Below are 13721 nucleotides of genomic sequence, written 5' to 3'. Positions count from 1 at the left end.
TTTTAATTTTTTCGATTTCTATCCAATTTTTCCCATTTTATGAATAAACAAAATCATACTCTCACAAAATTTTAACAAGTTATTGATCCATATCTCTCATTTTATATTATATTAATTTTATGTTATAAAATTTAAATTTATATGTTATATCAAAATTCAAATATTATATTAAAAAATTAATTTGAATTATATCATAATCAAATATTATATTAGTATTTATAATATTAATTTTATGTTATATCAAATGTTATATTAATTTTAATTTATAAGATAAATAGACGTGAATAATAATATTTTAAAATTTCAAGTTATATTAATTAATAATTTAGCATATAAAATATTTTTTCTATGATTTTTTATATTATATACAATTTTGATTAAAATTTTTCCAAAAAAAAGATAAATTCATAATTTTACTATAGGACGAGGTTGTACAGTATGTTTGGATCAACTCCTCTCAACTCATCATTATAACTTTTTCAAATTCCAACACAAAATATAATTAACAATTTAACTTTTTCAAATCCTAAAATAATAATAATATTAAAAAATAATATTCTAACAATATTTTATCATCTCCACTCAATTCAATTCAACATCCAAATGCAACCGTAATATTATTCTTATTTTTATTTTAGAAAAAATTAAACTCTCCCTTTCGTACTATAACCATTTTTCCACGTATAATAATAAAAATAAATAAAGTATTTTACTCCAACAAATTGATACTTTACATATAATTTATCCCATTTAACCGATGTGTCATGTAATCTATTTCCCATCTACCCTCCGGATCTTAACAAGGAAAGTAAATTGTAATTTATATTTCAAATTGAAAAATAAAAGATAAATTTGATAGTTTAACGATCAAATTTTCAAAAATAGAAATTTGATAAAATAAATGTAATTTTTTAATTTATTTTTACTATTTGTAAAGTAGTAGAGAGCATTAGCAACGATCTAACCATTGTCAAGTCTAAAATTTAGCTAAAAGTTAAAGTTTTGGCAAAAACCAAAGCCGCTGAAGAAATTAATACACATTAGATTATCTATCCAAAAGTTAAAATAATAATATAATATAATATATTTTAATAATAATTTTTTTATATATTTTACAAATACACTCCATATATTAATTAAAATTTGGCCATTGTCAGTAATTTCATTGTCAATAATTCCAATTTGTGAATAAAATTTGTGAATAAGGAAAAAGACCGTTGTTGATTATTTGTGAATAAAATATAGGTTTAATGGGTGAATAACGACTCTCTAACTTTGAAAATTCTTTTAGACTTAATGTAGCTCAAAGTCTAAGCTAATGGTTTTTAACTAGTACAATGCAAGTTATCTATACAAAATTTAGCTATATTTTAGATTTCATTTCCATTTGACTAGTAGTCTGAGTTGCTTCACGCCGAGTAATGGCCATGCGATGGTCCATCAAGCAAATGAAATTGGGCGAAAGCCTTTTGAAAATGGTAAAAAACTGAAATTACGAGAAACACAATTGCACTTTCCATCCTCTATCTAACAAAAACGTCCGAGGGATTTAAAAAATTAACTTGCTAAAGAGAGAAGCCTTCGTTTTCTGGCTTTAATCATCTTTTTACCTGCCATATAATGGTCTTGGTCAAGAGAGCACGAAAAATGGATTCCATTTTAAAAATGGCGTACGTCCTAAGACGTACTCTTCTTTTTCAAAATATTGTCAACCGCCTCTTCAACAGTATCAACGACCTTCACAAGTACCAAAGAAAGAAACATAGCAAAACATAACAGCAACTATTAGTACATATTTTTCACATTCCCAAACTCTCCCATCTTTTCTATATGTTTACCATAGGAATAATAAAAGAAATGACATCAACAATGAACTCACCAGATCAGCCGGAAATTCTGCATGATTATCTTTTCCCCTGAAAACACCTGTCCTCGTCAAAATTGAAAACCAAGGATGTCCTGCCTGAGTATTGAAAGGTGTCCCGTCAGTAATATAACACTTGATACATTTGATTATGAGTTATCCATGTAGCATTCGGTCTACTACATTTGATTTTGAGAAGGAGTTCTTCATGTAACATTCAGGCCAAAGGACTATGAAATCAGCAAAGAAAAAAAGGGGAAGGGGGGGGGGGGGGGGGGGGGGGGGGGGGGGGGGTCAACGTCTTAATGTGTATTTGAGAGATTGTCCTTGGATGAATGTCCACCTGAGTTCTTTGAGGTATCTAGACAGTAAATAAAACCTCTTTTATATTCTGTTGAAATTTCAAGAGCTTAAGGAGTAGACAGACAAACCTGTTGTGCACCCTTGATATCAACTAACGGGTTGTCGCCAATCATATAAAGCGTCTTGAAAGGGTGTGATCCATTGTTTCCATTATTTATGTAATTATCATCACATGATGAGCGAAGCTGTCTCAGTATGGCGTCTGCGTTCTTGAATACAAACGGATTTGGTTTCCCAAATATAACGCAGTCCAGAGCATTACAGTGAATTCTGGAAACCAAAACCAAATATAAGAATTATTCTACTATTGGGAGCTGATGACAATTACTACTTATGTTTTTCAGTATGCTGCTCTTGAAGGGTGGCTCTGTCTCTTCTCCTATCTACTCAACTTTGTGCTTGAACACAAGGATACAACCACCAACATTACGAGAAGGGCTAGCATGTGAGGGAGGGGTGATCCAATACCCATAAATTTCATATAAAGGTGAGTGAAATAGTTGTTTAGAACATATGATAATTTTACCATAGAATCAAGGTGTTGCTTCCTCCAAATGGGTTCTAAATGCGAACAATTAAGGAAGAGGAAAATCCTCTCTTGGATTCTTAAGAGTAGGTATGTAAACCAAGAGGTTGCTCATTGGCTAAAAATTTGATCTGATGAACCCTCTCCCCCCCACCCACTCTCTCATTTGATGGAAGTGAGGATTTAAAACACTTTTAGGCATGAGACACTAACCTTACCTGTTGAAGACACTTTCTAGTGCAATTCTGAAAGCACCCATTCCAAGGCGTTCAGATGGAAATGCTGCCTGTATTAAGTAGGTCAACTGTAAGTAATATTCTCAAGTTACTTCAGCAACTGAGTTAAAATGAGCAAGTAAACAAACAAACAAATTACTGGAGTCTTATGGGAATATTTATGCCATGATGGAACAAGTTGATGGTTTAATATGAGTGAAGTCCACTTTGAGTGTTGACTTATGGGCATGACACCAAGGCTGCATAAGTCATGCCTGTTGAATGTTGGTTCTTAGTTCTTATAATCACTTCAAACCATTCGAGCTGACCAGCGTCTATGATTTTTCTGCTGCACTTCACACAGGTAAGAAATTTCCTCTTTGAATCCATGAACTAGGTAATCGATGCAAGTATTCACAAGTTTGTGTAGAAAGGTTACACCATTTCTGAATGACTCTCAGTTAAATCAACAAATTTGGATTGATCATTTTCTAAAAGCAATTTTGGGGATCCTATTTAAAGTACATATAAAAATCATTTATAGACTACGTCCAAGGCTACATTTCTGAATTAGCTTAATGACCAACCTGATATTCAAGATCATCAGCAGCAAAATACAAAGGTGGTTGCTGTCCATTCTCATTTCCAGGAACGCCTCCAGAGCTTAAAATGTCACAGAGAACCTAATGCAATCCATCAATAAGTTCAGCACTTTTGCAAGGCTACAATAAATACTATCTGGGATAAGATGATAAAATGCAGCATGCACAAGTTAGTGCATCACAACAAAGAAGATCAACCACCATAGAACATCAAAGGTACATAATATTCCTGAGAACTCGTAGGAAAACTGAGGCTGCTACAGACAACAAAAGCAAAATATACACAAAAATTGATTACATTCGTATTTTTCACCTTCCATTGCACCAATATTGGAAACTTTTTAGAGATGTTCTCCTTATCCCGAATTCCTAGATTTATTTACATACGATACAATTTAAGTAACATTTCTTTTTATAGGTATTTAAGTAATTTTACCAATTAAGTACAATGCATCACCTGGCTCGTTGTAATTTCAAAAATGATGAAATAGGAAAACGAACACCTGAATGTCCCTGCCCCAATCTACTGGATCGCTGACGACAAAAGCTGCCTTAACTCTGTCAGAGGTGATGTTGAAATTTGGAACCAAGTTCTTGGGGCAACTACCCTTACTCGACTCCCACTTAGTTGTCCACATCTTATATTGAGAAACAGGATCAATATTCTCAAAGTAGGAAGCATACTCATCTAATGAAAGGACCTTTCTGTCACCAAAAACAAAGTCACACATAATTCCGACAAAATATAGAAAGCTATGGGCTTCAGATCAGGAAATATTATGACTGAGGTATAGGCAAATATACTTGAAACCATATTCAGACATTACAAGAGCAGGTTCCCCTTTCCCGGTGGCAATGATGAGTTCATTCTCGTATCTAAAGAGGAGATCAATAAAATTTACATAAGATGATGATAATATAATATGTTATTATGATGCGAAAGACATAATAACTCATAAAACATTGAAAATACATTGGCAATAATCATGGAACGATGGAACAATTCAATATAATAAACCTAATAACTATTGGAGGATATTTCAATGACAAGAAAATACAAATGCATTCAAAACTTTGGTACTGATAGTCTAGACTTGAAAGAAGCTTATTTAAAACAGAGACTGTTTCCTATAGCGAGAAGTTTATAGACAAACTGCAGTCGGAACCATCCAAGCTTAGCTTTCACCAGTCTGTCATGGAAAGAAAAAAGACCTGGCTTGACGACAACAATGATGCAAAACAATGCAATGCTTTAATGTAGAGAAGGTTTGCATCAAAGTGATATATATATATATACCTCTTCAACAAAGTTTTAAAAGATGAGTGACCCTGTACAACCTGCATTAGGATAACACAAAAAGAATAGCAATTGCCCAATATTCCATCAATCAAATGCCAGTCATGACATCACCAACAAATATATTTCAATCTCCTATTTATACTAAAAGAAAATATAAACTACCAGAAGAATGAAACACTACCTGAGAAGGTAAAATGTATACTCCCAAAAGATCACTTAGCTCAATGGCACGTTTGGATTCAGGGATGCCACCTCCTATTCAAATCAAACAACTGTGTTCTTCATTTTATTGCTGTCGTGTACATATCACTCAAGATAAGTATAAGCAATTACAAAAAATACAGCGTATTCATGCACTGAAATCATGCTAAAATAATGGAATTTGAGAAATATCTTCCCCTATATCTGTGTGTGTTTCTCAAAATAATTTGTATTACCCGAAGAGTAAGTATCCAAAACAACTTAAAAAAAAAAAAAACATCCAAAACAAATGCAACCCAAACATTCTATGATCGATGCATGCCATCACATGTTTGTGCACACCTACTTCACTAAGCCTAATTAATATATGGATGTTAACAAATATATTTGAGGCCACTCTCCTTATTAGCTCTTCATGTTTCTTCTCGTGAAGCGCAGATGGAATCACTTGATGACTCACCATTCGTCAAGAAAATAAAAGGCACCTTCAGAGCACCTGCAGCAAAAATTAGTCAAGTCACATTCAATGACAGAGTAGAAAAGTTCTTATGTACTTGGGCTTTGCCTATATTGCTATTAATAAAACTATTGGTTATAAAAAAAATAACAGAGTAGAAAAGTAAATATTACTTTTATCAGCACCTTCCAACTTTCAGTAATTTAAACACACTGACCCGCCCGGTCGTATATAAAAAACGGTACTCAATTTACAACAACTTTGACATACTGAAATGAATTTCTAATATGAGTTAGAGACAACGATAAACACGGACTCATTAATTCTTATTCCCTTTACTCTTCCTCCAATTTCTCAGCAACCAGATAAAGGTATTTGTAGAGAAAATTCACAAGCCACTCAGAGAGAGAGAGATGCATAGGTTGTAGACTGTAGAGTACCAGATTCTCCATACAGTCTTCTCAAAGCTTGCGGAGAGCCTCCAATGGGAACGCGCCCGCGAAGAACGACGCCATCAATGTCAAAGGCAATTCCAAAAGAAGACCTAAGACAATATCCACTACCAATGAAACATAGAAAACAATAATACTAACAGTAGTCGAGACTCGTAGCAGTCAACTTCTTGCGTCATTCCGATGCTTTTATTGTGAACAGAATCAAAATTTGGTCCATGATTACGATTTCTTTCTTTTTCCTACAATTTCTTCGCAGCCAAGCGTAGCAACAAAGTTATTTCAGGATTATGGTAATGAAACTAGAAATGATAATTGACGAACCGTTCGTGCTTGGATTGAAGCTGAGAATACAAACGCGAAGCTTGAGGCTGGAGCAGCAGTGGCGCTCTGTTCCTGCTCTGAGAAACCCTAAAAACCGCTCGACATCTCATTTTTCTCTCTCGCCCCTCTCCTCTCTCTCTCTCTCTCTCTCTCTCTTCTGGTTCTATTTTGTTTGAGCTCGTGGCTATAATACAACGGTTACTTTCAGTGGCGCCCCTAAACGGCGCGGCATCAATGAATGAAAATGATGGGCAGTGCTAGCGTGCCGGCCAGCTTTGACAGCTGGGCGATCCCGCTAGCATTACTTCCCTTTTTATTTTTTTCATTTTTTAATTTTAATATTTTTTAATATTTTTAAAAAATAAAAAAATATACTAATACATTAAAAATCACTTCTTGATCGTCAAGTAAAAAAAATTTAAATATATAAGCAGTCAAAATAAAGGGGTAAAGTCAGGTGGCATACTAGCATTTTCTTAAAAATGATCAACTTGATATTACAACTTTTTCAAACTAATCATTACAACTTTTTTAAACTTTCTAACGGAAAAAAAAAATCAACTTTTTTAAATACCAACAAAAAGATAATATTATAAAACTATATTATAACAATATTTTAACTTTATAATATTTTTTATTCAAGTTTTTCTCTCTCCTTTTCCAAAATCAAAAAAATACTCAACTTAAACTATCTCACTACTATTCACAAATTATCTTACTACTTGTATTATTTACAAAATTCTCATATCATCTAACTCTCCAAACCGGCCACTATTTGGTCAAAGTCAAGTGGATTATTAAAAGGGATGCTCATGCATTATTTGACCTAGAATCGAGCCTTTTAGGGCCCATTTGGAATTTAGACTTAATTGATATCAACTTAGATCAATCTAATTTTAAATTGAATCTAACATTCAAACACCCAACTTTCAAATTAATAAATTTATCTCGACTAAAAACTTATTTACACTTAGAATCCACAATATTTTTCAACTTAACACCTCTTTACATGCAAGACTCAAGTTTTTTTCAACTTCTCATAAATATATCTAAACTCTTCTGAACATCCAAACACATCTAAACTCATATTAGATGAGTTCTACGAAACTCACTTAATCATCTCAACTTATTACTATTCATAAAGAACTCCAATCATTTTAACTAAACTCAATATCCAAAAAGGGCCTTAGTGGTCTAAACTCAACTCAAACGAGACATTCTCGTGTTCAAACTCAACTCGATTGAAAAATCAATTAAGTTCTCAGTTCAATTTGTATAAGATATCAACGCATAGTATAACGCCCCGATCCCAAAGGTTCGAAAAGTTAGTTCTTAATACCTAAAATCAACTTAAATAACATAATTATAAAATCCATAAAATTTCAAAAAATATTAATCCATTTAATCAATCCAAATATCTAAGTTCCTCCATGAGGACAATAAAGAAATTCTCAATAACATAAATTAGAAATCCTCCAAAAACTCGAATTATCTTTAACTCATCAAATCAAAATACCCGAAAAATAAAATCAGTTTACTAACTACGACTCTCAAATAAGCATTTGTACCCTGGGACACTTATTCCACTTCAATTATCACACCTTGCTAAAACTTCCTACTCTTGTTCTCCAGCTGAACCATCAAAATTATCTGAAAAATATATGGAGATAAGGGGTGAGTTATCAACAACTCAGTAAGCAGAGGACATATACTAGTGTGTAAACATGAGCATTTACAGAGTTCAGAATGCAGAACAAAAATATTTTCTTTCAGAATGCAGAATCATAATAATATTTTCAAAATGCAGCGTCAGAACATGTTATCAAAAATATCTGAGCGAAAGTTCGAAAATATTCATAATCAAAATTCTTTTAGCATAGCATAAACTGAAACATCACATCTTATTTTATCATATCAAAACAAATACCATGTTTAACTCCCGTGGTAGGGTTGTGCAAACCCCAGTAGCTAACCAAGCAGAAACAGAATGTGAATCTTCCCCTTATTCATTTTCGGAGCCTCGAGTGTGCACATAGGAAAGACCACGCAGAAAACCACATAGGAAATACCACAGAAACAGAAACAGAATGTTATGCCAGAGGTTTTCAGAAATCACATCAGATCATATCAGAGTACAGAAAATCTTCAAAACAGAACAAAATTATATCACAACATAATTTATGCACAAAATTTCATATTCGCTCTCTTTTTCAAAGTTCAGAAACAGAATGTCAAAAATAAGCTCATGTCTACACCAATCATGACAGAAAATACTTTTTTCTTAAACAGAATCTCATGAATAATGCAGAACAAATAAATGAGGTAGTTCAAATTTCTTTTCATAACCAAATATTTATATTCTCCAAAAAGTCAACCTCAGCTCATTTTATTTTAATGCAAAGTCTAGCATAGGAACCCCGCTTATCTAGACTTCTTAGTTTTTTCAGAATTTTCTTCAAAAATGTCGAACAATAATTAATCGTCACCTGTAAAATAATCACATAATTCTTGTAAATTTTTAATTAATCTCATATTTCGATATTTAATCATAAGCTTTTAAAATAACCTACTTAATTCCTCAAAACCTAAAATTTCATAACCTTAAATATCCTCATTCTCTAAATTTCTTTGATAATACTCAACATTTAATGTTAGTACTAGTAAAAATTTTGTTAAATAATAATAAACAAATAGCTTTAATCAGAATTTAAATGTTTAAAAATAAAATTACACAGTTACTAAAATAATTTGCTACCAATGGTACAGTTTGAAAATCCCATTTATTTTCTGTAAAATTTCTTATACATCCCGCATAAACCATGTAAAAACATATAGTAATATACACAAAATTTCAAATTGAAACCATCTAATAATAAGGGCAAAACTGTAATTTCATATCTAAATAATATGTAGCAAAGGGTATTAATGTAATTTTATTTAATTAAATGACACATTACCAAGTTACGTAAACTCTTATTAACAAACTACCTGAACAAAAAAAACTCATGCTACGTAAAAGCAAAACAATGGTTTGTGAGGTAGAGGCTCACCGAGAGATTGAGAGCTCAACGGGCGGTCGTCTACAGTGGTGAGGGCAGTGGTTACGACAGAAAAGGGTGGCTGAGCTCGTGGGGCGGAAAGAGAGATTAGTGGGAGGAATGGAGTTCGGCGTGAGGTAGGTAAAGGTAGCTCACCGTGAATGGAGGAGTTGCGTGCGGTGCAGAGATAAAGGTGGCTGTCCCGGCAGCGGAGTACTGAGACAAAAAAATGACGAGTGAGAGAGAGAGGTATGAGGAGAGCACCGAGAAGGAGATAGAAACGGAGGGCTCCTTACCGAGAGACTTACGCGCGGCGACGGCCTGGGTGGCTATCGACGGTGGCACGACTAGGCGTGGCTGAGATGCTGGACTATGGGTTCCCTTTGCGTCGAGGAGGAGACGCCCGAAAGGGTTGGTAGTGCGAAACTGCCGTGCTTGGAAGAGCAACCAAATGCTCTGTTTTTCAAACTCAAAACAGAGGGGTTTTGGTTCACTCCGCAGATGGTTGTTCTCGGTGCTTTGGTGGTGGTGTAGTGGTGTACGGTGGAGGAGCTGGACTTCCAGTGATTGTCAAGTGGAGGTGACGCACGGTGAGGTGGAGTTGCGATCCGTGGAGATACAATGCATGCACGATTGCGTCGATTTTTGTATGGGAGCAATGAGAGTTCTGGGTGGTGCACGGTGGAGATGGGTTGGTTGATCAGAGGCTTACAAGGGGTGCATTGGTGGTAGCAGTACGGACGACGGAGGGCTGGGCTTTTGTGAGGTGACTCTCGGTATGGAAGTGAATGAAACCGAGGGGATGGAGGCTGGGGCTTGCGATTCTAAGGTGGTGTGACAGCAAGTGTTTGGGTAGTTTCTAATAGCATGGGATAACATATGTATATCTATATTTGTGTGAGGTGAAAACCCTAGAATATGAGGGAGAGGTGCGTATGGAGAGAGCTAAAAATAGAGTCTGTGTGTGTGCATGGAGTGGAAAAAAAATATACACTAGAGACGTGCAAGACCATGCATGTCGTGGACGAGAGGAAGACTTAAGGGTGAAAAGACAGGAAAAAAATAAAACATGCGGGGAAGTTAACGTGTGGAAAAATAAAATAAACTAAAACAAAATAAATAAATAAATAAAATTGAGTTTGATTGGGTCCGAGTGTTACATATAGGATTGTAATCAAGCGAGTATGAGAGATTGATACCCAATCAAACTTAACTTGATTATTAACAAATTGAGCTCGAGTTTGACTCGAGTTGGAATCGAACTTCTTTAGATGTTCAAATTCGACTTAAGTAAGGCATTCTCACATTTAAATTTGATTAAAAAAAATCAAGTCAAACGCTAAATCGATCTCAACTCATTTATCATTTTATCACGACCTTTTAAATTAAAAAAATATATATAATAAGATATTCTTACTCACAAGACATAATTATATATAATTTTTTATCTTAAAATCATAATTATTTTAAACAATATGGCTACTTGGCTCTCATCACATTCTAATTAATTATACTTATATAAGGTATTAAAGTTTTTATAACATTTATACGATTAAGCTGATAAATAGTAAATTATTTATATATATATATATATAAACATATTTTTATATCTTCTATATATAAAAGTGGCTTTCTGAAAGGCAATAGTGTTTTTTGTCTAATATTTTACTTTCCAAATTTATCCCTTTGTGTTTCTCATTTTATGATTTCATCCCTCTATACAACTTTTTTTCACCGCCATAGTGACTAGGGGTGTACAGGAATCGGCTGCTGGAGTCAAGAACTGGTAGGGGGTGCTACTGCACCATATGGTGAAGGGTAGCCCCCTCCCCGCCCCTACCCTGCATGGGTAGGGGGTGGTTTCACCCTTGCCCCCACATCCCGGGGGGCAGGGCAGACTCCCAATTTGTCTCACCCCCCGCCCACTTGAATAATGGATTATAGTCCAGTAGGCCCAAAATATTCTTAGGTCTAAAAGTGATCAAAAATACATTTTTAGACCCAAATTGTAAAATTTAAATTTGTAAATATGACCATAATTTAAAAATTATATAGTTTTTAAATTCGCTAGTGCATATTTGTTTAAGTTGCAGGTTGTGTTTGGATGTTGAGTTGAGCTCAGCTAAGTTAAGTAGTAAAAGAGAGTTATGTGAGGTCATCTAAATTGAGTTTAAAGTGTATTTGGATGTTAAGATGATTTTAATACTTTTTATGAAAATTTGAAAAGATTATGGGTCTCACGTATAAAGATGTTTTAAGTTAAAAAATGTTGTAAGTCTCATATGTAAAAAAATTTTGAGTTGGAATGAGTTTAGTAATTTGAGAGTTGAATGTTTGGATGTTAGACTCAGCTTAAAGTTAGACTGAACTCATCTGAATTTAGGAACCAAACGCAACCGTAGTGTAATAAGGTGACTCTTTTATAGATTGCTTTCATAATACAAGTCTCACACTTAAACAATGTGAGATTCTTGTATTGCCTTAGCAATCTATAAAATGATCACCTTACTACACTACAACTTATACAAAATATTAAGTAAAAGTTATACTTAATACATATTACTATAGTTATATATAGCACAAATAATAAGTATTTATAAATATGTATAGTATAAATATATGTTTATATAATAAAATATATAAGTGTGGGGCGGGGCAGCGGGGCCCCGTTGCCCACCCCTAGGAACCTGTCAAAAACCAGTCGGCTGGTGGTAGGAATTTGGTAAAGCCGACATCGGCCATATTGATCCCAGTTTGAGCCAATGTCAAACTGCCGAACTGGCCAATAGCAAATATATATTTTACTTAAAACGACACCGTTTAACTTAAGCGAGTTAAATGGCATCGTTTTACACCTAAGGTCTAGGAAAAAAAATATATGAAACAGCGTTGTTTGGTTTAATACACCAAACAACGTCGTTCGGATTTAGGGTTTATTACCCCTTTCCCCTTCCTCCTCCCGATTCTCTCTTTCTCAGTTTCTCTTTCAGACTCTCGCTCCTATCTCACAAGCCGGCAGTCGCACATCATCAATCCTCTTTCATGCCGCCGGTGAGATCCACCTCGCCTCGATGTCATTTTTTTAGCTTGCATCCTCTCTCTCTCGACAAATCTCTATGTCCATGACTCCTAAGTCCGTATGTCTATATTGGTATGATTTTGATTTTTTGAGTTTGTTTATTATAAATTTTTACGATATGAATCTATAAATATGTAGTATATTTTTAAAATTCTCCATATTTGTTGCTTCTGTTACCAATCGGGGATCATGATTGAGTTTTAGACCTTGGTATTTTTTGGGTTTCTAACTTTGTATTTGTATTTGCATAACCAATTGAAAACTGGCAAACTGATTGGAATCACACCGAGACCAATGTCGTTGGTTTTCTCTTCCTTAACCGGCCGGTTTTGGTCGGCACCACCTCCTTAAAAAATTATCAGTACGGTTTCGATTTTCAGCCCTAATAGTGACTTTTTGGGAAGTTGAAAAACATTTTCACCGCCAGAGTATTTGTGTGCAAGTTCTTTTTGTACTCTCTCTCTCTCTCTCTCTCTCTCTCTCTTGCCCAAAAACACTTCACTCCGAAACAAGTTCTACAAAAAGAAAACCACACAAACGAATCTGAGATTCAAACCATAAACCCCCAAATTAAGAAAAGGGTTTAACACAATTAACAGAAGCACAAAAAAGTTTATACCTTTTGGACCTCTAACGTATCGAAACAGAACAGTACACCAGATTCAACCCCTGCCCAAAAAAGCATAGAAGCATGCAGCAACATATGAGATCAAACAATGCAGAAAAAGTAGCAACAGAGAAAACATCAGCGAAACGGGGAGGATAGAAGAGACGGTGCGACCCAGTAACAGAGAGAGATGGTGAGTCTATCGGATGGGGACATGGGGAGACATGTTTTTGAGAAAATGATGAATTTGTAGGTGCAGGAGGGAAGGGAGGAGATAGAGAAGAAAGAAAAAGTTATTAGGGTTTGGTAGATGAATAATTTCTACTTATCATCTCCACACACCACACAATACACACAACACCTATTATAATTTTTTTTCCAATTTTTCTATAACAAATATATGGTATATGGATAATAAATAGAACAACTCAATTAGTTTAATAATAATAAGATAAAATAATAAAAAATTAAAATTAAAATTAAAATATATAAAATGTGTAGAATGAGATGATGAGTAGCATCCTCTTGATAGATTAGGTTAAACGGTGTCGTGCGAAATGGGGGACTGGGCTTTTGTTTTTAATTTTTGGACTTTCCATGTGAAAACGAGACAATTTTAGAAATCAGCCCGTGTAAAGAATTTCTCACAAATGGCCTAATAGTCTTTTATTTTTTTCCTTGCAAATTCATACT

General features: G+C 34.2%; 1 protein-coding gene across 3 annotated transcripts; it reads right to left on the bottom strand.

Annotated features, from left to right (window-relative positions):
• Positions 1 to 1474: 1474 nt before the first annotated feature.
• LOC121235643 (uncharacterized protein YKR070W-like) lies at positions 1475 to 6507 on the bottom strand. Of its 3 annotated transcripts, XM_041132001.1 has the most exons (13): positions 6305 to 6442; positions 6122 to 6236; positions 5928 to 6007; positions 5532 to 5567; positions 5052 to 5125; positions 4868 to 4908; positions 4375 to 4446; positions 4074 to 4275; positions 3556 to 3651; positions 2972 to 3039; positions 2296 to 2497; positions 1880 to 1963; positions 1475 to 1737 (listed from the first exon to the last, which is right to left on the bottom strand). In XM_041132001.1, exons 2-13 carry the CDS (start codon positions 6157 to 6159, stop codon positions 1678 to 1680), a joined length of 1053 nt encoding a protein of 350 aa, XP_040987935.1. In that variant the 5' UTR covers positions 6160 to 6236; positions 6305 to 6442; the 3' UTR covers positions 1475 to 1677. The 3 variants fall into 3 exon arrangements, with proteins under 3 accessions (XP_040987935.1, XP_040987928.1, XP_040987943.1); XM_041131994.1 differs by lacking the exon at positions 6122 to 6236 and having other exon boundaries at positions 5969 to 6072; positions 6305 to 6503; XM_041132009.1 differs by lacking the exons at positions 1475 to 1737; positions 6122 to 6236 and having other exon boundaries at positions 1956 to 2094; positions 5969 to 6072; positions 6305 to 6507.
• Between the last annotated feature and the right edge of the window lie 7214 nt (positions 6508 to 13721).

The sequence above is a fragment of the Juglans microcarpa x Juglans regia genome, chromosome 1D, assembly GCF_004785595.1.
Source record: "Juglans microcarpa x Juglans regia isolate MS1-56 chromosome 1D, Jm3101_v1.0, whole genome shotgun sequence".
Taxonomy (NCBI): domain Eukaryota; kingdom Viridiplantae; phylum Streptophyta; class Magnoliopsida; order Fagales; family Juglandaceae; genus Juglans; species Juglans microcarpa x Juglans regia.
The sequence above is the reverse complement of the archived record's forward strand: the minus strand, read 5'-3'. Positions and strand labels throughout refer to the sequence as shown.